The sequence below is a fragment of the Bos indicus genome, chromosome 21 (assembly GCF_029378745.1).
Source record: "Bos indicus isolate NIAB-ARS_2022 breed Sahiwal x Tharparkar chromosome 21, NIAB-ARS_B.indTharparkar_mat_pri_1.0, whole genome shotgun sequence".
Classification (NCBI taxonomy): domain Eukaryota; kingdom Metazoa; phylum Chordata; class Mammalia; order Artiodactyla; family Bovidae; genus Bos; species Bos indicus.
The window spans coordinates 55369822-55395679 of NC_091780.1; the positions used below are offsets into that span (position 1 = coordinate 55369822).

Here is a 25858-nt window from a genome sequence, read left to right on the forward strand (position 1 = left end):
AACATCAAATCTAATGAAAGGGAGCAATTTAGAGATGAAAAAAGTACTAACAATCACTCCTAGACAAGAGGTATAAACTAGAACCAGGAAAAGGTATCATCACCCATACTAATAGCCATGATGCTACCTAAACATTGCTTCTCATTTCCATTATCTTTAGAAACTTGCTTTCTTAAGTCTGTATTTTGGTCTTTTGGTTTGTTTTGTTTTTAAATTATACTGACTTTGGGCATTCAGAAAGTTTGAATTCTTTTCAGCTAATGTCAGACATGATATTCTAGACATATTTCAGAAATAAGCTATTATTCTCTTTCTGGACTGTATAAAATAGATAAAGGGACTTCCCTGGTGGTCCAGTGGTTAAGAATCTGCCTGCCAATGCAGAGGACACGGGTTCAATCCCTGGTCTGGGAAGATTCCACATGCTGCGGAGCAACTAGGCCCGTGCAACACAACTATTGAGCCCACGAGCCAAAACTACTGAAACCCAAGCAACCTAGAACCAGTGCTTTGCAACAAGAGAAGCCACCACAATGAGAAGCCTGCTCACCACAACTACATAAAGCCCAGCAAAGCAACAAAGACCAAGCACAGCCAAAAATAAATGAAACTTAAAAAAAAATAAAATAAAGCACACAAACTAAAACTTTCCCAGTTAAAGGTTTAAGATGTATATACGTTGAACCACTGTTAGAAACTGAATATCCGTAAGGAAGAGACCACCACACTTTTTTTGAACATGATTTAACTGCGTAACGTAATCAAAAAAGGTCCCTGTACTTCAAGGCCACTGTCCAAATATAAAAACATGGAGCAAGGCTGAGACTTAAGTAGAAAATACCAGATTGGTACAATTTTCTAAATACTTAGAAAATCCATGCTAATTACACCTGAGTTCTAAAGCTGATAAAAACTTCAAATGATCTGATTCCACAAATAATTAAAGCTATAAAAGAAAAAACCCCATATTTTAATTATTGGCTGCTCACAAACGTAAATCCAAATTCATTTTCAGCCCTGATGTAACAAGTATGCAGTTCTCGCCTACCTTCCATTCCAAACCATACTTTTTGGTTGGAAACACAGAACAGTTTACAATCACACTCACCACTAGAGCTTTCACAGAAGCTTTGTGAAGCCTGGGCAGAGGCTTTCTCCAGTTGCTGGGCCTCTACACCTGAGTCCACGTGCTCTGCATTAGCCACTTTTGAGTCTTCCCTTAATGTGCTATCGGTTCTCTCTTGTGGTTGGGTCTGCTGCATTTCCTGCTCAGGTCCTAGAGTACCATCTGCTCTCACTAAAGTCAAAGGAGGCTGTGGAGAGTCTGCCTCTACAGATTCTTTTTCTGCAGTCACTAATTTCCGATCTCCTTCACACTCTGCACTCTTTTCTTCTTGGATATCTACTCTGTTCTCAGCACATGGTTCTATTTCTGGAGCATCATCCTCCCACGACTGAGAATCTGAGCATTTCTCCACTCCCTCTAAAGGTTCAGAAGAGACATCAACTCTGGGAGATGGTTCCTTCACATCTACAATGACAACACTCGAGTCCTCTGAAGTAGCTTCTTCCCATGCTTCCTGATCCTTATGTTCCAATTCCTGTTCAAGTACTGGAAGCTTCTGGGGAGAATCAATACTTATCACACTGGTTTCAACTTCCATAGCTTCCTGGCATTCTTGTTTGGGGACTTCCTTCCGAAGACCCAGCCCTTGAGACTGCGTTTCAGTCAGAGAAAGATGCAATGTGACACTCTCCATGTTTTCTTCTTTGGGCTCCTCTCCTTGACTTTCACAAGGAGTCTCAGGGATTTCTTCCACCTCAGACCCTGAAGACCCCTCCTCTGGATGATGTTCTTTAATTTCTATAGCTTCCTCCTGATCCAACACACTTGAGAGTGCCTCAGATCGAGTAGCTGGAGAGGGAACTGCCTGACTGCCTGAATCACAAGTGAGATCAATACAAACGTCTTCCGCTACAGGTTCTTCTCTGCCTTTGCAAGCGGCAGATAAAATACTAATGTCAACCCTGGTTCCTATGTTGTCCCCCTTTGCTTTGTCATCATTCTGATTCAGTTCTACTTGGCCCTCTTGTGCAGGATCAAGCAGGATACTATCATTTTCAGCAGGAACAAGTTTAGAATTGAGAACAGGAGACATGGGTTCAGTATCCTCAATCTGTGTGTTCTCTCCATCTTCATCAAGCCTGTGAGAACTCAAGCTCTCCATCTTTGGGGACTGGCTATACTCACTTGTAGAAAGCATTAACTTACAAGAATCCCCTGTCAAAGAAAGTCCCAGATCCTCAGTGGAATTCTTTGGTTCAGTCTCTGAAGCTTTAGAACACTCAACAGTCAAAGTTGAACTATGCAACTCCCTACCCTTCTTCTCATCATTTGATCGTTCTTCCAAACTTGGAGATGGAATGAAGATATCCTAAAGAACAAAAACAGACAAATAATCATTTTTTCATAATCGTATTTCTTTTATATCTAGTCCTTCAATTCTAAAATTTCTAAATCAATTACACAAGAATTTTAAACTCCAGGGCCATAACTTCAGAAATACAAGTCATAATCATCAGTCTTTTTTTCATCAACACAAGTCAATGTTTAATGCTTTTCTTGAGAATCACTGATCTACAATAAGCACGATCCAAACAAAAACCTAGAAGTATTCAAGTAGGTAGAAAAACACTTAAATTGACTGCATCTCACTACTAAAATCATGTCATACACTGTATGATGGACTGTTAATTACATAAGAATCACATGAACATAAGCCTACACAGTCCACTTCAGTTCTCACAAAGTGGGAATACATATAGGCATAACTCAGAGATACTGCAGGTTCAGTTCCAGATCACCATGATAAAGCAAGTCACACAAGTTTCTAGGTTTCTCAGTGTACGCAAATGTTTAAACTATGGAGTCTAAGTGTGCAATAGCATTGTGTCTTTAAAAGATGTACATATCTTAATTAAAAAAAATTTTTAATGCTAAACATCGACTGACAATTCTGGATTGCCACAAATCTTCTATCTGTAAAAAACAAATTACCTGCAAAGCACAATGAAATGAGGTATGCCTATTCTTATTTCATGTCCCACTATTTCAAAACGTGCTGGCACTCACAAAGCAAATGTTAAAATTCAAAGTTTACGATAATCACATTAGTCAACAGATACCACTACACACCAGTGTGGAAGGTGAAGGCTTAGCAGTAAGATGACATCCTGTTGGTAAGGATGCGGAACAACTACAACTGTCATAAACTGCTGGTGGCAATGCAAAAGCTACCACCACGCAGGAAGACAGTTCGGTTCTATCTTACAAAGCTAAACGTACATTAGTGTTACGATATGATCCAGAAATTGTATTTGTACATATTAACCCAAAAGAAATAAAATCCTAAGTCCACACAAAGATGTGTACGCAAATGTTCACAGCAGTATCAAACATCCAAAAACTGCAAGCAACCCAAATGTTCACTGAGAGGTGAATAAGTATCCATATCACAGAATAGTACTCAACAATAAAAAGGATTAAAATACTAATACGTGCCAGAATGTGAATGAACCTCAAAAATTAGCTAGGCTAAAAAACTCAAACACAAAACATCATACACTTATCATTCCAATTTTAAGACATTCTTGAAAAGATAAAACTGTAGTGACAGAAGGCAGATGACTGGCTGCCCAGGGTAGAAGTGGGGGAGGGTGGGTGAGGAGGGATCAATCGTAAAGGATTATAAAGAAGCTTTTAGGGTGAGGAAACTGCTCCATACTTCGATGGCGATAATGGTTATACATTTGTATACAACTACCAAAATTCATCAAACTATACACTTAAAATGGCAGTCTCATTTTATGTAAGTAACATCTTTAAAAAATTTAACTCAAAGTTTAATGTTTTTATGTAAGAATTTACATTTAGGGTGTTGTTTTGCTCAACATAAATGCTGTAAAGCTCTAGACATAGCTGATAAGGCATTCACTTCCTATGATTTTTAAGAGAATGAGGAATCAAAGTATGTTGCCAAACATTCTGTGCATTCATTAACTTCTGATATTTCAATGTTTGGTCTTACTGTTTACCCTTTCAGATTATAAAAACAGTAATAAATTTTATCTGCTCATATACTCCCAAGCATGACTGCATAAAATTGGTTCAACATTTCTAATGGCAATTTGACAATACACACAGCCTTGAAACCTTATATACTCCTTAGTCAAATAATTCCACTTCCAGGAAATCATTTGATGAAAATACACTGAGATTTAGCTACAATGCTGTTCAATACTAAAAGTATTTAGAAAAGGAAACAATATGATATATCCTAAATATCTACAGATAGGAGATTCATTTAAAAATTACGATATACCTAACACGATGGAAGACTTTATAACTTACATAAAATTGTACATGAGTATTAAAAAAATAGAGAGAGAAGCAGGCTATACATTAAATAGAAACATTTTCTAAAGAAGTTTATGAATACACATTTTATTGTGGTCTACACATTTTTACATAATTTCCATGTTTTTTAAGTTATTAATAATACATAAATACCATTAAAAAGTTACAAGCAGTCATTTGAGATAACTGATGATCTTAGTTTCACTTATTTGTATGTTACACACGTTTTATAAGAAATTATGTATTTTTTAATAAAAAGTCAATTCACAAAGGTTTATAGATAAGACATTGCTAATAAAATTATAAGTAACAATTGTTTTTGAAAGTCAAACTCATATAAAAATAACCATCTCAAAATGAGCATTTACAATGCGCAACCACCACCTCTATCTACTCTGAAAACATCTTCATCACTCCAAAGGGAAATCTCATACCCATTAAGCAGTTGCCCCCATTCTGAATATGCTTTAAGAGTTATCAAGGTAAATATTTATGTGATTTTTTACAGAATTTTTTCAATATATGTATAATTTTTGTCAGCAAAGTAAAATTTCAGGGGCTAACCAGCCTAACAATAAACTTTATTTCTTAAAAGGCTTCCTGGATCTAGTATCTTGCCCCTAATAATCTCTGAAGGCTTAGTCAGAATAATAAAGTTAAGTGGAAAAAAAACAAAAAAACCCCTCAGAGCTCTGGATAAAGACTAATGAAGAATTGTCAGGACTTGCATCAATGAGTCAACCAGTCTAGACTCAATACAGACCTAAATCCATAGCATCCAAGCAGTCAAAACTGGTCTCTCACACAGTTTAAAAGCCACTAATAAAATCATCTATATGTGTATCAAGAATAAGAAAGTGTTAAATATCAAACTATTTTCTACTAATCCTCTCCTCAGCCCTCACACCCTGGTGAAGGATCAAAAAGGCTACGCAATTAACAAATATATTAAGGAAAAAAAGAAATAAATACATGAAGTTACCTTTATCTCAGTTTTCTCTTGATTAGTAATGATTTTATCACAAATAAACAGACCTCACAACATCAAAATTAGGTTGACTTGGATTCCCGTAACCAAAGTACAGAAAAAAAAAAAAAAACAAAACAGATGTACAAAGGTGAGCCATTAAGAATAACATAAGGAGTTTGATACACAATGAAAAAGTACGGAGCTCCCAAATAAAAACAACGGATTTAATACACACATTTACTTTAACTTCTTTCAAAAATCCCACTAAGGAACGGTATAGCAATTTAAAAAAAAAATTAATTTTCAAGAAAAAGAACACGAAGAAAAGATAACCACAATAAAATTTTAGAAGAGTGATCATCTATTCAGCGGACTAGTGAAAACTGAATTCCTAAGACAGCAGTAGGGAAAGCTAAGATGTAACCCAAATTACACCTCAGAATCACCATGCCCCAAAAAAGATTCAGGACTTGGCAGCAGCCCAGGTAACTCCGGAAGTGGTGATGAGGGCAGAGCTAAAATCAGGACTGACTGACTGGCTGGAAATCTATTTAAGAAGCAGTTTAATCCCCAGATCCTCTCTCCCTGAGCCTTGTCCTCCCTGGAGAGAGTGAAACGTAACATCCCTGAACTGGAGGACAGGGGACACAGTTATCAGAAAGTACCATACTGGAAATTGGGAAATTAAATGAAAATTTACACTGAATAGAACCTGCCCCTGTCTCTAAACATCCCCAGTCCTCTTTCATCATAGATTTCTAAAGTAATGGCAGACAACAGGGAACCTGAATAAGACCAGATAAATCAAGATACTGACATTAGGAGACCCCAGAAATGGCCCTACAGATAACACTACAGTGAATACCAGAAACAAGAAGCACCAACCACTAATTCAGAACTTCTAATCTGTTTTCTAGGATTTCACTCTTAAAGGAGGCAGACAATCAAGTATTTACCATCACACTCTTAAATTAGAGGAAAGCCTCTAATTCAAAAGTGAAACACACAACAAAACTAAAATGTATTTGAAGAAATAGTGATCATTACAGGGAGAAAATGTCTCAAAAACTACTGTTATTAGGGAGATAAGATAGCATTTGGAAAACTCAGCAGTGGCCACAGGACTGGAAAACGTCAGTTTTCATTCCAATCCCAAAGAAAGGCAATGCCAAAGAATGCTCAAACTACCGCACAACTGCACTCATCTCACACGCTAGTAAAGTAATGCTCAAAATTCTCCAAGCCAGGCTTCAGCAATACGTGAACCGTGAACTTCCTGATGTTCAAGCTGGTTTTAGAAAAGGCAGAGGAACCAGAGATCAAATTGCCATCATCTGCTGGATCATGGAAAAAGCAAGATTCCAGAAAAACATCTATTTCTGCTTTATTGACTACACCAAAGCCTTTGACTGTGTGCATCACAATAAACTGTGGAAAATTCTTCAAGAGATGGGAATACCAGACCACCTGACATGCCTCTTGAGAAACCTATCAGCAGGTCAGGAAGCAACAGTTAGAACTGGACATGGAACATAGGAAAAGGAGTATGTCAAGGCTGTATATTGTTACCCTGCTTATTTAACTTCTATGCAGAGTATATCATGAGAAAGGCTGGGCTGGAAGAAGCACAAGCTGGAATCAAGATTGCTGGCAGAAATAATCAATAACCTCAGATATGCAGATGACACCACCCTTATGGGAGAGAGTGAAGAGGAACTCAAAAGCCTCTTGATGAAAGTGAAAGAGGAGAGTGAAAAGGTTGGCTTAAAGCAAAACATTCAGAAAACTAAGATCATGGCATCTGGTCCCAACACTTCATGGGAAATAGATGGGGAAACAGTGGCAGACTTTATTTTTGGGGGCTCCAAAATCACTGCAGATGGTGATTGCAGCCATGAAATTAAAAGACGTTTACTCCTTGGAAGGAAAGTTATGACCAACCTAGATAGCATATTCAAAAGCAGAGACATTACTTTGCCAACAAAGGCCCATCTAGTCAAGGCTATGGTATTTCCAGTGGTCATGTATGGATGTGAGAGTTGGACTGTGAAGAAAGCTGAGTGCCTAAAGGATTGATGCTTTTGAACTATGGTGTTGGAAAAGTCTCTTGAGAGTCCTCTGGAATGCAAGGAGATCCAACCAGTCCATCCTGAAGGAGACCAGTCCTAGGTGTTCTTTGGAAGGACTGATGCTAAAGCTGAAACTCCAATACTTTGGCCACCTCATGCAAAGAGTTGACTCATTGGAAAAGACTCTGATGCTGGGAGGGATTGGGGGCAGGAGGAGAAGGGGACAACAGAGGATGAGATGGCTGGATGGCATCACCAACTCGATGGACATGAGTTTGAGTAAACTCTGGGAGTTGGTGATGGACAGGGAGGCCTGGCATGCTGCAATTCATGGGGTCGCAAAGAGTCAGACACGACTGAGCGACTGAACTGAAGATAGTATACCCATAAAATGACAAAATGCTAATCTTTTTTTAAAAGGGAGAACATTTGAGAAAAAAAAAAGTATAGAAATTAAAAACCCAAGAGTAGAATAATTGCTCAGAGAAAGGTTAAAAGATGGTTAAACCTAGTAATTGCACTCCTAATTATATATAATGAGAGAAATAAATTATGACTACATATAATAGATATAACACACATTCATGGAGAAACTTGTGCATGAATGTACATAGCATTATTTATAACCAAAAAGGGGGGAAACAACCCAAATGTCCATCAACAGATAAATGGACGAATAAAATGTGATATGTACACACACAGTAGGAGAAGGCAATGGCACCCCACTCCAGTACTCCTGCCTGGAAAATCCCATGGAGGAGGAGCCAGGTGGGCTGCAGTCCATGGGACTGCTAAGACGCAGGCGCGACTGAGCGACTTCACTTTCACTTTTCAGTTTCATGCATTGGAGAAGGAAATGGCAACCCACTCCAGTGTTCTTGCCTGTAGAATCCCAGGGACGGGGAGCCTGATGGGCTGCTGTCTATGGGGTTGCACAGAGTCGGACACGACTGAAGCGACTTAGCAGCAGCAGCACACACACAGTTTTCTTCAAAATTAAAAGGAATAAAGTTCTAATACATACCACAACATGCATGAACTGTGAAAACATTATACTGAAGAAACCAATCACAAATTGTATAATTCTGTATAATACTGTATATGAAATACCCAGAACAGGCAAAATCATAAAGACACAAAGTAGATTAGTGATTGAATAGGGCTGGGAGTAGGGGAAATGGAAATGACGGTTAATAAGCACAGGGTCTTTTTATTGGAGGGAGTGTGATGAAAACGTTCTAAAATTAGAATGTCAGGAATAACTGCACAATTTATACTAAAAGCCACCTGACTGTACACTTTAAAAGACTGAACAATATGGTGCGTGAGTTAAATCTCAATAAAGTGGGGGCTTTTTAATTAAAAAAAAAAAAAAAAAAAAAACAGTTGAGGAAATCATCCAGAAAGTTAAAGAAAAGGAGAAAGGGAGATGGGAAGTAGGGCACAAAATAATAAAAATAAAACTACAAGACTATTCTAGGAGTTTGAATATCCAAATAATAGGTATTCCATGAAAAAAAAGAAGAAATTAAATAATTAAATGTCCCTGAACTGAACAACTTGACTTTCCAGATTGAGAGAACTAACGAATACAAAATAAAAATAGACTTATGTCAAGGATCTGGAAGTTTTAGAACACTGGGGATAAAGAGAAAATTCTATAAGATTCCAGTAAGGAAAAATAACAGCTCACATATTAAGGAACAAAATCAAACCGGACAGGGACATGCCTGGTGGTTGAGTGGTTAAGAATCCTCCTTGTAATGCAGGGGATTCGGGTTCAATCCCTGATTGGAAAACTAAGATTCCATATGCTGCAGGGCAACTAAACCCATGTGTCACCATATAGATCCCATGTGCAACTAAGACCCAATGTAGCCAAATCAGTAAATACTAAAACCAAAAATCAAACTGGCCACACTTCTCAACAGCAACACTGAACTTTGAAGATGGTGAAGCTATGCTTTCAAAAAGTTTAAAGGAAAATTATTTCCAACATGAAATTCTATACTCCTACAAGAATCAAGTATGAGAGTAGAAAGTCTGCTACTAAAGAATGTCCTCCACCAAAATGAGGGCATAAACCAAGCACGAAGACATGGAGCCCAAGAGGAATCCAACACAAAGACAGGTAAGGACAATCTCCAGACAGTGGAAGGGAGGTGACAGTTCTACACCGGGAAGAGAAGGCAATAGCACAGATTAGAAAACAGGAGGCTCCCAAAAGTGGTTTCTCCAAAAAGAAGTTTGAGGCCCTTGAACATCTGGAAAAGAAATTTTCATTAATAACATCTGGTAGAAAGCCTAGGGTTGATTTAGTGAGAAGTTAGTGGCGTTAAGGTAGAATAATGATTAATGCTGCCTTTCAATTTCAAAGTAACATTTCAAGAACTTTAAAGAAATAGTACAAAATTTAAACATAAAAAGTACATCAGATAGTAGGTGACTCTGGAAATGTTCTAAAACTAGACCATGACAGGTGCACAAGTCTATTGCTATTGTTGTTGTTCAGTCACTCAGTTGCGTCTGACTCTGCAACCCCATGCACTGCAGCACGCCAGGTTTCCCTGTCCTTCACCATCTCCCACAAGTGTATAAGTTTACTAAAATATCACTAAACCACACACAAAATGGGTGAGTTTTATGGTTTGTAAATTATACCTCAATGCTGCTGCTAAGTCACTTCAGTCGTGCCTGACTCTGTGCAACCCCATAGATGGCAGCCCACCAGGCTTCCCCCTCTCTGGGATTCTCCAGGAAAGAACACTGGAGTGGGCTGCCATTTCCTTCTCCAATGCATGAAAGTGAAAAGTGAAAGTGAAGTCGCTCAGTCGTGTCCGACTCTTAGCGACCCCATGGACTGCAGCTTACCAGGCTCCTCCGTCCATGGGATTTTCCAGGCAAGAGCACTGGAGTGGGTTGCCGTTGCCTTCTCCATACCTCAATACAGTTGCTTAAAAAAAAAGACGTTAGGAGGAAAAAAGTATTATTCTACAATACTCACATGAGAAAACTCAGGCTGGGACGGAATAGGAAGTGAACCAGGAGTGAAGACTGGTGTGCTCTGAGATACTGGTGTCGAGGCTTGTGGTGATATAGTGGGCTCAGTGGGGAGAGGGGGGTTTTCCATCTCTGCTGGCTCATCACCTTGGAGTTTCTTCTGAAAAGACTCTCCTCCTTCAGATAACACTGACATATCCATTGGCTCATCTAGTTTAAAATATTGAAAACAAATTGAGAAAGAAGCACTCATCAGTACTATTCATGTTCCAGTACCACTAGTAATTATATTCAGAGATTTTCACTCCTAAAAAAAAAAAACAGTGACTTGATTTTTAGAAAAACCGATAGGTTAATAGAAGATTGAGTCCTAGAAATCTAGCAATACTTTATTCCCCCAGGGGAGGGAAGTCCACACTCCTAAAATACTCAGATATAAATTAAAACAGGGTTCATCTAGGGACACCCATCCATCTATATAATAGCAAATTAACTTGGTTCCTTTGAGCCCCTTTCCTGATTATAGCTCAGTTTTCATACTTTGCTCAGGAACACCCAGATTAATGGCATCTAATTTAACCACAGGCCGTGAAAGGCAGTGAACTTGCTCACCACGCTCAGTACACATCTAGAGAGGTATGAACTCATTTTATTTGTATTAACGACTGTTAAGTGCAGAGGTGGATGCTAGGACAAATAAAGGAGGGGGGGAAATGTATCAATGTCAGTCAGTAATGATTTATCAAAGAACTAAATATAGGACACTAACCCTGGGACAAACTGCTCAGGAGGGAAACACACAAACAAAACACAAAATACTGCTTTCCCATAGTACTCTCTCCACCTGTAGGCTAGCAGGACCTTCCTCAGAGGCAGCCTAGCTGGTATTTGATTCATCAAGTCTTTTCCCCTATCTTACAACTTGAAGCCCCAAACAGGCTTCCCTTTAGACCACTCTCACATACTACCCACACCATTTAGTTTTTCCCTATAATCAAACTACCAGCTCCCCCAAACCTCAATGCCTACCTATCCTGGCTGCTTCGCTTGGTGTCACATGCACGCTCCAATCTAGACAGGTTTGGGAACTGGTGCTGTAGACCTTAATTACACTACCACAGCTGTGTTAAGTAATTTCATATCTTTTGATCTTTATCACCATGACAAAGCACTTATTAAGGACTGTTCTAAGCACTACATATAAAAAGGCTTTAGGTTAATATTCTTAGACATAAAAAAAAAAACAAGCATACACAGTCCCACAGTTATTCACATATTAAGCAAATACATTAAATCTAAAATATAATTGACAAGGGAGAATACAATATGTTACATGAAAAAAAAAAGAACACAGAATCATATACATAACATGATCCCAACTGTGTAAACATCCTTCTTTATATTCATGCACAGAAAAACTCTGAAAGGAAATAAGCATATCCAAATACTAATTTACATCTGGGTTGTGGTATCACAGGTTGATTTTCTCTTCTCATTACTTTCCCATATGCTTTCCAAACTTTCTACTGTAAGTACTAACTATGTTTACAGTAAGGGAGAAAGCATTTTTAATATATTTTTTATATATCTTCAGTGTTCACACTACAGAGAGAAAAAAATAAGATCAAGGATAAACCAAATTTAATTTGCATTAACAGTATTTTTTGCATCAACAGAATGGATTCACTTTTATTTTTCACCGAAGATATCTAATCCCGTTATGCTTAGAACGGTATTAGTCCGCATGGATACACCTACATTGATTTCAAGAGAAAATAACCAGACACAAACTCTTTGACAGAAGAAAAGTCTAAGATTAAATTTGTCACAGGTAAATTAAAACTCATTAACACAGGCTTTGGTGGTAGGTGCCCAAGTTAAAATCCTGCCTCTGTGACTTAGCTGTGAAATCTCTCTGTGCCTCCATTTTCTCATCTGTAAAATGGGGATAAAAGTAACACCTACGTCTCAGAACTGTTGTGAGAATTAAAAAAAAAAAAAAAAAACACACAAAAAGAAGCACCTAGAACTGAAGAGAAACACAAAGAACAGTGCCTGGCATAAACTAAGCATTCAATAAATATTAGCTATTGTACCATTATAGCTATGTGAAAGAAGGAAAAGGGAAAAAACCATGAAATTCACTGGAAAAGGCTTTGTATAGGAGGAGGAATTTGAAATATCTTGAGTGACTAGAACAGGGCCAAAGACGTTTAGATAATGACATAGGTAAAAAGGAAATCTCTCCTGTGAATAAAGTAATATAAAATCACTACGTCCTCAAAGGAGGAAGGGAATGAAGTCAAAATTTCTACCACCTGCCCCTAACCACTCTGGCTAAAACTGCTTCGATAATAGCAAAATAACCTATAAAGAACAAAAGAAACAATTTTTGGTTCCCTCTGACTAGGAACTTGTTACCATGTTGTTGGAGAGTATTAGGCCAATCGTAATAAAATTCTTCACTATGTTAATTCATCTGAGTTCAACTTTAACAATTTTCCCTTAAGGGTCTTTTCAAAAATTAAGTTGTCAATACAGAACTCAGAAAAATCAGTGCGAGAAGAGCAAAAAACTGAGGAGAGCACTTCACACTAGGCCACAATGCTGAAGGTTAGACTTGAGTCCTAGTGAATAGTTCCGGTCTCAGTGTTCTAACATAGAAAGAAACAACACACACTGCAGGGCAGAAGTGCTGCTCCACTTCTCATCTGAGATCGACAGACAGATCAAGAGAGCTCACCTTTTCTCCCTTCTTGCTCTGTGGGACTGCTAGGGACGATAAAGGGGGTGGATCGGAAAGCATCAGGGGAAGGAGCAACAAGATCTGAGGAATTCCTTTATGTAAAGAGAGAAGCACAGGTTATTTCACCAGAGCCACAGTTTTCCATTTGTTTTCTACTTCTCAATAACAAAAATATCTAAGTCATTCAAACAATACTTATTAGTATTTCTCTCAAACAGCTGAGATTGGTAGAAGGGCCATGAGTAATACTTGAATAACTATTTCTCATACCAGACGTATCCAAAATCAGACTAAAAAAATAACAAAAGATTATGGGAAAAGCCATATAATTACAAAAGAAAGTAACTGATTGGATACAAGGACATTATGACTGAAAAGCACGATGAGAAAAGTGCTTAAAAAAAAAACCATTCAACTGCAGATGTGAGACAAATATTCACTCCTGCACACAGATAAAGAAATCCAATTATTATCAACTCTAGCATAACCCCTTCTGCACCCCTATGCCATTAAATGGGAAGAACTGTTAGTCAAATGGAGCAGCAAGCAGCTTATTTTAGACATGTAAGAGTCTCTAAATAACTGGGCAATTTCTTCCCTGGTAAAACCTTTGGGCTCCAAATGGGAAAGCAGATCTACCTGTCTTCAATAATTCCATAAGTTCTTATTCCCCCAAATTCTTAAGCCTAGAGTTTACTTCTTTGCTTCAAAAGACTTCTGGACTACCAATTTTAGTTCTTTCAACCTTAGCCTTAAAACCATAAGGCACATGTTTCCCTGAAAGGGCTATTTTCAGCTTACTCACGTGGAAAGACTCTCCTGAACAAGGGATCTCTGACCAGAGAGCTGCAGGAGGTGCAAAGTGGTAGCAGGTGTGGAGGCCAGAGAACACCCACCTTCCTCCCTTAAAGGAGTAGAGCAACCATCAGAAGCCACTGAGAAAAAAAAAATTCCAGTTGCATTTACTTCTCATATTGACATTACTGAACTGTCAAAAAACAAAAAACACTCAGTGCTACCAAAAGAGTAATATTCATGTATGGTTTGATCCCCTGGAGACGGGAATGGCTACCAACTCCAGTATTCTCGCCTGGAGAATTCCATGGACAGAGGAGCCTGGTGGGCTGTAGTCCGTGGAGTCAGTCAGACACAACTGAGCAACTGACAAAACAGAATGGCATTCTAACACAAATCTTGAGTAACAGTTAAACACCCCCCTCCCTAATAAATTATGAATTTCTTTAAAAAAGAATTCACAAGAAAAACTACTTAGTCTTTTCCACCATGATCGAAGTTTGGAGAGGAAAAGCCAGAACCCTTAAACCTCTCCTTGGCTGCTCTTTCTTGTGACGTTTCTATTGTAGTGAGTGAGTCTTCTACTTCAAGTTCTACCTAAGGTGAAGTAAAGTTCATGCCATGATGCAGATGAGAGAAATCAAAACAATATGTATGACGCCTGATAATATAAATGCAGCAATTTTCATGATTAGAACCTGGGCTCCTCAAAGGAGAGAAAAAATACTAATGCCTAAGTAAAAGGATATATGAGCAGCTATTAGTGATTTATACTATGAAGAGTCTCCTGTGGGTCCCTTCTCCTTAGCAATGAATTGAGTATCTGCTGTTTTAATTGCAAAAATAAAGAAATTTCTTAAACACAACCTTGTAACTTTAGTGAGAGTCCAGAAAAGGCTTCATGGTGACCCTCTGTATGTCCTGCACACATTCACAACACAGTAAAGGAATATTACCTTCTCTTCTTCCCTACTTACAACCAATACATCATAATTTGCTGATTGTGACTAAAGCTTTTTGGCCCTGTGAGGCTGCAGAACAGGCCATTGGTGGGGGTTAACAAAATCTGAAACAAATACCATTCTGCTTCTGAAAGTATTATGTTCTTTCTGCTAGATCATAAATTCCTATTTGTGGTATGTGAACTAATAAACAGATGAATAAGTAGACTATTACCCAGATGAATATAAAAATCTTCACTTAATTATCATATTATTTAAGATTTGAAGACTTATGATAACAGAAATAGCTGCTCAGTCCATAACATTAAATCTGCTATATTATTATTATTCAATATCTCCATTTCCAAAAGAGAAAGAAAATTATGCTAAAATGTTAAATAGCAATCATTTCCAAAAAGCCCTTCTCATTAATTAGCTAGAAATATACTTTCCTTCTGTATCACAAACAAGTCTGCATACCTACAAAGTGCCTTATAACTTAAAACAGTAGCTTCAGAACAGAAATAAAAGTTCAGACCTTCAGAAAAGAAGAGCTACAGCAACTAATTATTCTTTGTACCGGTTTTATTGCTCTGATCCGGAGAAGGCAATGGCACCCCACTCCAGTACTCTTGCCTGGAGAATCCCAGGGACGGGGGAGCCTGGTGGGCTGCCATCTATGGGGTTGCACAGAGTTGGACACGACTGAAGTGACTTAGCCGTAGCAGTAGCAATATTGCTCTGATCAAACAATTTGTACCTGTTTTATTGCTCTGATCAAACAAGTCTTCCTGGGTTGACAAAACCTCAGGCTCTGGTGACTTCTGAACCTGCATCCCACCTTCTGGAAGTTCTTGAGCAGAAGTCTGTTCTTTTGCTTCCATAGCAGCAGACACTTTGGGACTAGAAGGCATGTCCTCTGACCTAGGAAATTCATATCACCAGAATAAAGAATTACTATGTTCAAAGGCTTTCATCTTTGAACCAAGAAGCTTTTCCTAGTCTGTGTTTTCCTTTATTAATTTCAAAACCTTCAAAAACTATTTGTTAAAAGTGAAATAAGCTACTCTTTATAATGAAGCAAAGCTCTCAGCCTCTTTCAAAGTGTGTCTCAGTCTCTCACACAGCAAAATCTCTTTCTCCATGCTGCTCACTGCAATGCTGCATGCTGTCCAAGATATCTGATCAGTGGTTTAGGGATTTCTGCTGCACATGTTGTTATCTAGATGTGCATGAAGGTGTGTGATCAAGGGCACAACAATGCCAGAAGGAACAACGACCTTGCACAGAAAGGGCCTGGATGTAAATTATCCTGTGTATCATCCACACACGTTATCTTCTGCTGACCTTTTTCTCTTTTTTAAATATTTGTTTGCTTGTGCCAGGTCTCTGTTTCGTCATGAAGGATCTTTAGCTGCAACACGTAGGATCTAGTTCCCTGACCAGGGACTGAACCCAGGCCCCCTGCACTGGGAGGTGGAGTCTTAGCTACTGGACCATCAGGGAAGTCCCTGCTGGCCTTTTTGATTTGATCTACTCAACCTAAGGCCCAAATCAAAACTCTCACCACAAATACTACTTACACGTGTAAGACACTCACTGCTGGCTCTTTTCCAGAGACTTATGAGGTTTACCTACTCAGCCATTCCCCAGAGTAAATAGGATAGCAAAATCAGCTAAAGAGCAATTTCCTAAAGAAGAGTGGGAAAAGTCAGCTGCAGTTTAGCTGGGTGTTTTGCATTAGAAAGCTGACCTCTCTTTATATTCAACTTTGTTCAGTACCGTATTTCCCACTGGTTCTAACTAAAGGAAGAAACAACAGAATACTAAATCTTTATTCATTCCCTCCTCCCAAATGGAAACATCTCACTTGTCCTCTGCCATACCTAAACCTGAACTACTGACTAGAGATAATGCTGTTTGGAATATAGCAATCACCACAGGCAGAAAAGAGATCAACTGGTCATTCCTACCAACTTAAGAGACTAAAGGACATGCAGAAAGAACACTTCCCTATTTATCTTCTGTCATAAACTACCAGATGCAGGATACCTGAGGAAACAGAGCAATCTGGGTGCTCCTCAGGTATAAAAACAGTGGACTTCCAAATACAATATTCCTGTGACTCCTATAACAGAGAAGCTAGAAAGACATCCCACAGAGACATGGTGCCTCTGCAGACAAAGAACAGAGAGGAGTAGCAACCAAGAATAAAGGGGTCATCCTCACAATTACAACAGCAATAAATTGGATTTTTAATATGCCTAAAGATAAGGACATAATAAAAATTCATAAACAATAAATGTTTCCACTGAACCAAAAATATGCCCAGGGAAAGAGGGGAAAAAAGAAAATCAAGAATTTCTAAAAATGTTTCCACCTGGCCAAGTGAAATAAGTACAACCCGACAGCAAACACCCAAAAACACTTTCTAGGAAGAAGTTGGTTTACCTTTCAGGTGGTGCATTTTGCTCTTCCACCACAGGGACATCCTTGCTGGGCTGTTCTGCCACGCGAGTATCTTCATTAGACTGTTCTTCATGCTTAATTGCTTCAAGTTTCAAGTTTTAGAAGAAGATAGGAAGGAGATATTTAATTTTTCAAAATACTAGAAGTAGTCCCAAATGCTTTTTAAAGGGCAAAGATTTTAAAGAAAGAAATACAAACTGAGAATATACACAAGTATATCATTCCAAAAAGGAAAACAGCCTTTACCCACTTACCAAAAAACCTTAGTGTGCAAGCCATCAACTGATACGTATTTGCCAGACAACTCTACTTTACTATATTTAGATTACCTTAACTTACATAGCCATAAAATACATCAAGGAAAACACAACTAGCGTGGGAGTAAAATACTTATAAACAATTCTAAATGCCAGAACACACATTACGTACCAATATTAGCATCCACACCAGATAGCCGAGTATATCCAGAGTTGGTGGTTACTGACTGTAGAGGCTCTCTGTCTATTTCATATGGCACAGTTTGTTCTTCAATATCCTGGCTCTGGGAGAGTTCCAGAACCCCAAAGCCCATCTGTGATGAGGCAGGATCTAGGAAGAAAACCCCAAGAAATCAGGAATCATCCCATATTATGCGCTATGTAAGGTGCTGCTGCTGCTGCTAAGTCGCTTCAGTCGTGTCCGACTCTGTGCGACCCCATAGACGGCAGCCCATCAGCTATCCTTCAGCAAAAGGCCATACTAAGTCCTTCACATCAAAGCCCTGCCCCACCTCTGCAAGTTTTTTCAAAATAAAACTAAAGGAAAGGGGGGGAATGCATAATAAAGCAAAAAACTGAACTATAAAACCTTACAAATACCTAATAAAGGCAGACTATGTCTACTTTCTAAAGAAATACATAAATGCCACACACGCACGCATGCACACACATGCACGGCAGTGTAGTTCAGATTGTAATTCCACCCTACAAGGCATCCATCTCCCAAATATCTGAAAAACGAATGAATACAAAAGGAGTAGGAGTCAATATGCAGAAAGGAGGCCAAACAATGAGCTAAAAATTCCTGAACAACAAATCAGGTGGAATATCTTAGACTACTAGCAAATTTCCTAATGACTATACTTAATTTAATGATGAGACATCTACAGCCTGATAAGGAGAAATTGAGGCATCTGCAATGTTCATGTTAAAGGGACTAGACCACTCTACTATCCTGAAAAAGGCATAAAGTTACCTTCAGCACTAAGGGAGTGTGTGGTATCATCTGGAATATCTTCTTCCTTTTCCTCTTTCTCCTTCTCTTCCACCTCTTTTTCCTTCTCTTCACTTACAGGAGGAGCAGATTCCACTGACATTCCCAAAACACTACACAGCAAAAAGACACAATCATGTATTCCCATATAGGATGGGATACCCTGCTCAAAGAACTCTGAATTCTTCTGTGACTCCCCACACATCATACCACTTTTTAAGTAAATGTGAAAAAGTAAAAAAACCTCACCCCGTTACCGCTTCTTTCTACAGAAAGCACCTAAAAGGTTAACAACTTAAAACACTGTACAGAATTAATACAAACATGAGTCAGAAGGAGGAAACAAACATACTTCATTTTTATCTTTCTCTGAAAAAAACATGAGCAGGGACAGAAAAATCTCACACTCAAGAGAATTACTGACAAAAGAAGATGTGCATTAGATGTGCAGAGAAGGGGCTCTAAAATACAGCTGTTAAACAGAACACAATTAACAAAGGCATTTTTGCAAAAATTTTTAGAACACATAACACAGACCCACACAGCATATGAGGAAAAAATTCAGGTTAACATCACAGGTTATGTTATGTTAAAATGATAAACAAAAGTTTAAGACATAAACAATTAGGAAAAAGTATCTGCAACAATGTAACAAAAGAATCATCTTCATAAAATACAAGGAATTTATAAGAAGCCTAAGATATAAATGCACAACAAAAGAGACAACTCACAAAAAAAACAGAAATACAAGTATCTTAAAACACGTAAGAAATCAGAGAAACCATTAGTTGCCAATCAAATTAGGAAAAAAAAACCTGTAAATATTGTCCTACTATTCAGTACTGTTGAGGTAAGACAAGCATTATCACATACTCTTCCTGAGAGTGTAAACTAATAGAACCTTTCTGAAGAACTAGAAAATATGTATCAAGAGCTCTAAAAAAATGTTCGTACCTAGTAATTTCAATTATAAGAAATAGCTTAAAATATGAAAAGATCCTTATACAAACTCACTTTCAAAGTTCACTGTAACTAATAACCCACTATAAGCCCAACAGTAGGTAAATGACTAATTTCATAATCCATAAAATGGAATTTATGCAACTGTTAAATATGTTCAAAACAACCAAATACAATGTGTAAATTGTATATCTGGACCAGATACTGGACAAAATAGATATATATAATCCAAACAAAACAAAAATTTATGTATATAAAATAAAGACATCTTTGAGACAACTGGGAAAATATGAACATAAACTATATTATTAGGTATTATGGAATCGATATTAGGTGTGCTAAGGGTATTATGATTATACAGGATAATGGACTTTTCTTATGGGATGAATTCTAAAGTATTTGAGGGGAACTATGATTTCTGCAACTTAGTTTCAAATGATCCAGCCCCCCAAAACAGTATATATTATACACACAGAGAAAAAAATGCATAACTTTTACAACAAAAATCATGGGCAAATGTTAGTAAGAGCTTTAATTGTCAGGGAAAATTAACTGCTCGTGTTGATAAGCAAAAAGGTCAAGAAACACACAAACTTTTACCTTCCACATCTCAACTATGTAAATCAAGTGCTCCAAAAAAAAAGAGAGAAAAGAAGCCAAAATATTTACAGGAATTAGCCTCTGGGTGGCAGAATTATAGATGACATTTTTTGTTTCCTTTTAACTTTCTATCCATTTAACATTTCACATAAAGACCATTAAACGTAAGTTTAATAAGCATGAAAGAGATGAAAACATGGATTTGCAAAGTTGGGAACCATGATCCAAGGAAGAGAAGAAGGACTAAGTAAAGACTTTCACAAAATAAAATAGAACATTACCTACACAACTGGGAGGACCAGATGCAAGACACTGGGAAATATAGGGAAAGAAAGTCAAGAACATGTATGACAAAAAAGTAGAAGAGCAAAAAAAGACAGCACTAATCACACACCCTGGATCTTCTTCAGCCTCTGTTGATGGTTTTCTTCACATCCCTAACCTCTAAATGCTGCTGGGCACAATGAGTCCTTGAACCTCTTCTTCACCTACACTCATCCCTTTAGTGATCTTATCCATACTCATGGCCTTGAATACCATCCATATGCTTATGACTCTGCAATTTTTAATCTCCAGCTTAGACCTTCCTCCTGAGCTCTAGACTTTCACATCATCAACTGCCTCCAACTGACAATTGAAAAGGCAGCTCAACTTTAACAAGCCTGTAATTGACCTTCCTGTTCAATCTTCTCCATCTCAATCAACAGCAACTCCATTCTTCTAGTTCCCAAACCAAAAATGTGGAACCGCCGTTACCACCTTCATTTCCCTCATACTTAACATCCAATCTGACTTTGAATCCTAATTTCAAAAACCCAGAAGCTCACACTTCTCATCCTACTTCTACACTGGTCCAGCCACTGTCACATTTTGTCTAAATTATTTCGAGAGTCTCCTAGTTGGTCTTTCTGCCTCTGCCTTTGCTCTCCCTTCAAATTTTATTTTTAACTTGAACAGCTTCTTTTTTATTTTTCCCAGCTTTATCCAGTTATTAGTCTATTCTTGATCCAGCATCCAGAGTGATGCTGTTCAAATCTAAGAGCATGTCATTCCTCTGATCAAATCTATTAAACACCTTCCTATCTCACTAAAAGTAACAGCTAAATGCCTCACAATGATCCATAAGGCCTTATATATTCTGGCTCCCCCCCCACTCCTCTGACCTCTTTTCCCACTCCTCTCCAGCACTCCAAGGCAGCCACACTAACCTCCCTGTCATTTCTCAATTATCCCAGCACACTCTTCCCTCAGGGCCTTTGCATTTGCTGTTCTCTATGTGCAGATTACATTTATTTAAATAACAGCAGAGATCACTTACTCAAGATTTTTAGTCAAAAGTCACATCAGGGAAGCATTCCCTAAGTCACCTTGTCTAAAATTGCAACTCCACTGATGTTTCCCATCCAATTCTCCACTTTATTTTTCTCTGCAGCCCTATCAGAGTGTAAGACACTATAGATTTTTACATATCTATCAGATAACTGCTATGTCCCATAAAAGAATATAAGCTACATTAAGGTCTAAAATTTCTTATCTCTTCTGATCACTCTGTATCTCTAAAACTCAAAAGTGCTTGGCATATAGGAAATACGCAATAAATATTTGTAGAATGATTAGGTGAATCAGAGCAGATGTGAAATAAATCAGATTTTGTCCAATATCCAAAACTGATGGAAAAAGAAAACATATGTTTAAATATACCATTTAGAAATATAAATCTAGCCAATAAAAAAACTAACATAATTATTATCAAAAGTTAGGAGTGTGCTGGGATTTCCCTGGTGGTCCAACTGTTAGGAATCCGCCTCCCAATGCACGGGGTGCAGGTTCAATCCTCATCAGGGAACTAAGATTCCATACACCACAACTACAGAACCCACACCAGAACGAAGGCCCTACACAGCCATAAATAAATAAATATATATATTTTAAAATCAGAAAAGTGTTGTTGTGAGTTAAACCTCATCTTTCATTACAGAACTCAAATGTCTGAATCTGATTAAACAAGAAATGGCAATACTGTAGTGTTACTTAGTTTTACAATATTAAAAGCTAAAAAGATAACCTCCCAGAGAAGTAAAAACAGACACTTAAAAAGGGTTACCTCTTTGGTTAAAAGGATTACTTCTGTGAAAGGGAGCCAACAGTGGGAATGGACTCTTTGATTTTTATTATGTTATTTTTAAAATAATCTATGCATTTATATTTCTCTGTTAAAAGCATTTAACAGACCTCATCAAAATTAAAAACATGCTCCATGAAAAAAACCTCTTAATGAAAAGACAAGCCAGAGAGAAAATATTTGCAAACCACATATCCTACAAAGAACTAGCACAAAGAATATTAGAATTCTCAAAACACAATAAAATAAAACCCAATTACAAAATAGGCAAAAGATATGAACAGACATTTCCTTGAAGAAGATGTACAGATGCAAAGAAGCATGTGAAAAGATGTTCAACATCATTAGCCACTGCTGCTGCTGCTGCTAAGTCGCTCAGTCGTGTCTGACTCCTAGCGACCCCATGGACTGCAGCTCACCAGGCTCCTCCGCCCGTGGGACTTTCCAGGCAAGAGTACTGGAGTGGGGTGCCATTGCCTTTTCTGCATTAGCCACTAAGGAAATGCAAATTAAGACCACAATGAAGGCTTCCCTGGTGGCTCAGTGGTAAAGAATCCACCTGCCAATACAGGAGACACAGGTTCAATCCCTGATCCGGGAAGATCCCACATGCCTCGAAGCAAATAAGGCCCTGTTGCCACAACTACTGACCCTGTGCTCTAGAGCTCTGGAACCACAACTACTGAAGCCTGCGCGCCTAGAGTCCAGGCTCTGCAGCAAGAGAAGCCACTCTGCAACGAGAAGCCCACTCACTGCAACTAGAGAAAAGCCTGCACAGCAACAAAGACCCAGCACAGCCAAAAATAAGTAAATAAATAAAATTGTTAAAACACACACACACACAAACAAAATGAGATATCACCACACACTATCAGAATGGCTAAAACAAAAGAGGGACAACACTTATCAGAATGCCTGAAAGAGTGACAACACCAAATGCTGCTGAGAATGGACAGAAATTGGACGTCCAATGCCAGTGGGACTGTAAAATGATACAAGCGCTCTAGAAAACAGATCAGCATTTCTTAAAAAAAAACCTAAACATGCAACTACCATGTGACCTAGCAACTGTCCCCCTGGCCATTTATCCTAGAGATATGAAGACTTATAAAAACCTGCAGGCAAATGTTCATAGCAGCTTTATTTATGCTAGCCAAAAACTAGAATCAACCCAGATTTCCATCAACGGGTAAATGGTTAAACAAATTGTGGTACATCCATACCAGGGAACACTACTCAGCAATAAAACAAACCACTGATACATGCAACAACTCAGATAGATCTCTAGTACGCAGTTTGAAAAAATCCAACCTTCAAAAACTATATACTATATGATCTTATTTACATAAGATTTTAAGTGACAAAACTTTACCAATAGAGGATGGTCTTTAATTTTTTTGGCTGCTCCTTGCAGCATGTAGGATCTCAGTTTCCCGATCAGGGATCAAACTTGTAGCCCCAGGATTGAAAGCATGGCGTTTTAACCACTGGACCACCAGGGAAGTCCCAAGGATGGTGCTAACTACCGGTTGCCGGGGGTTCAAGTGCAGGTGAAGGGGATGGATGTGGTTGTAAAAGGGCAACACTAGAGCTCCCTGTGGTGTTGGAACTGTTTGCATCTTGGTCACAATGGTGGATAAACCTACACAGACAATTGAGCAGTATACAAATTACACACACAAGTATAAGTAGAACTAGAGAACTCTGAATCATTTCATTGAATTTTAGCAATGCTGATATTCTGGTTGTGAAATTATACTATAGTTCTGCAAAATGATACCATTGGGGAAAACGGAAAAGTATACAAAAAATCTCTGTGCCATTTCTTACAAAAGCATGTGAATCTATAATCATCCCGGGACGTCTCTGGTGGTCCAATGGCTATGACTCCACACTCTCAATGCAGCGGACCCAGGTCCAATCCTTGGTCAGGGAACTGGATCCCACAAGCTGCAACTGAGAGTTTGCACACCACAACTAAAGATCCCGCACACCACCACAAAAATCGAAGATGCTGTGTGCCACAGCCCTGACGAAACCAAGATCCAGCGTGTCCAAATAAATAAAAATAAATATTCATCATCATCTCAATTTTTTAAGCATTTAACAGAAATAAAAATATCTTCAGCATATTTTACAACGCTTCATGTTTAGGACCAAAGGCTTACATCAGCAAGACAACAGATAAAGAGAGGAAGATCTTTTGGAATTTTATGATGTATAAAACTCACAAGCAGCTTTTCAAAATGTCTGCTGTAACGAATAAAGACAACATAAAGAGATCAGTACACATGTGTTTTCTAGAGCTTTCATTGTTTTGGAATCAACCCCACATTCTTTGCAGTTTCGTGGCCTTTTCACATGCTGTTCCCTCTTTTTGGAAAGTTCCTCCTCCCACATGCCACACTTCTCCCCATCCCTTCAACTATGCCTAACAAATTCGTATTTATAATTTACATCATCTTCTCAAAAAGGTTTTCCCTTATCCCCCAGATTAGGTCATATATCCTATTTTTCCCCTGTTTACAATGATCACAATTTTCACTGAATAACTATTTATGTAATTATTCAACATATGTCTCTATTAAAGTGTAAACTCCATGATGGCAAAGATGATTTAAAACACCCGCCACAGTGCTTGCACGTTTACTGAATGTAAGCATTCAAGTTTTTTTTCTTTTTTAAAGAAAGAGCAACGTGTTCATGCAAAAATGGAAAAGAAGTAGCATGAGAATTCTCAAAACAGTACCATCCATTTATAACAACGGGTACGCACGCATTCTGTCCCCAGTGGTTCAAACCCGGGTCCTGAGCCACAAAAACATAGATAAGCCTGGCACGTGGATCCTAAAGAGGTATCAGAAAAACTTAAACGCCTACAAAAAGCAAAGAAAGGTAACATAAATGATTGAAGTGGTTGGGTTTAAGAACAAAAGCACAAGCCCTAGGAAAATGAAAAAAAAGAACAGCTGGCCTCAGTGTCCAGGTACAACAGTGAGTTACAGGCACTATAACAGACCACAGCACTCATGTCCCATCTAAGCAGAGATTGGCTGCTACTCACAGCTCTAGCCAACTGTTGCCAATAATACAGCAGTTGCGTTACTTCTGAACTAGTAATCCCAGAAACGGGAAACTGAAGTTCCATGTGAAATTTCCCTATTTTTAAATTCTATCAATTAATTCAAATATATTTTAACAACCATGTATGGGCCAACTAGAACCCACCTGCAGGCCAAAGTAACTCCACCAATTTGCGGATTGATCTAAAGTGTCCAATTGATGATTTGAAAGAAAAATTTTAAATGCAAACACAGAGTATTAAATAGAACACATACACACAAAAAATATTTATTTTTGAGATAAAAATCGTAGCCTTTCACCCCAAACTAACATTCTCTTAACAACCTCCCTTTTCTATTCCACCACTCTAAAACTCTTGCATTCTTCCTTGATCTTAGAAGAATCTGGGCGCTGAATAATCATAAAGAAAGAGAGGCACTTGAGTTACAAGGACT

General features: G+C 38.2%; 1 protein-coding gene across 8 annotated transcripts in view; it reads right to left on the reverse strand.

The window, feature by feature from the left end:
* The window catches only part of TP53BP1 (tumor protein p53 binding protein 1), a 93996-nt gene that overhangs the window by 43451 nt on the left and 24687 nt on the right, over positions 1-25858 (reverse strand). For 7 of the 8 annotated variants that reach the window (XM_070775519.1, XM_070775518.1, XM_019983411.2 and 4 more), the window contains 8 exons: positions 18641-18771; positions 17837-17995; positions 17390-17489; positions 15699-15862; positions 14008-14137; positions 13200-13294; positions 10461-10666; positions 1109-2435 (listed from right to left, as the gene is read on the reverse strand). In XM_070775519.1, coding sequence (XP_070631620.1) covers positions 1109-2435; positions 10461-10666; positions 13200-13294; positions 14008-14137; positions 15699-15862; positions 17390-17489; positions 17837-17995; positions 18641-18771 — 2312 coding nt within the window. The remainder of the gene's footprint in view (positions 1-1108; positions 2436-10460; positions 10667-13199; positions 13295-14007; positions 14138-15698; positions 15863-17389; positions 17490-17836; positions 17996-18640; positions 18772-25858) is intronic. The other variant, XM_070775521.1, reaches the window with a different exon arrangement.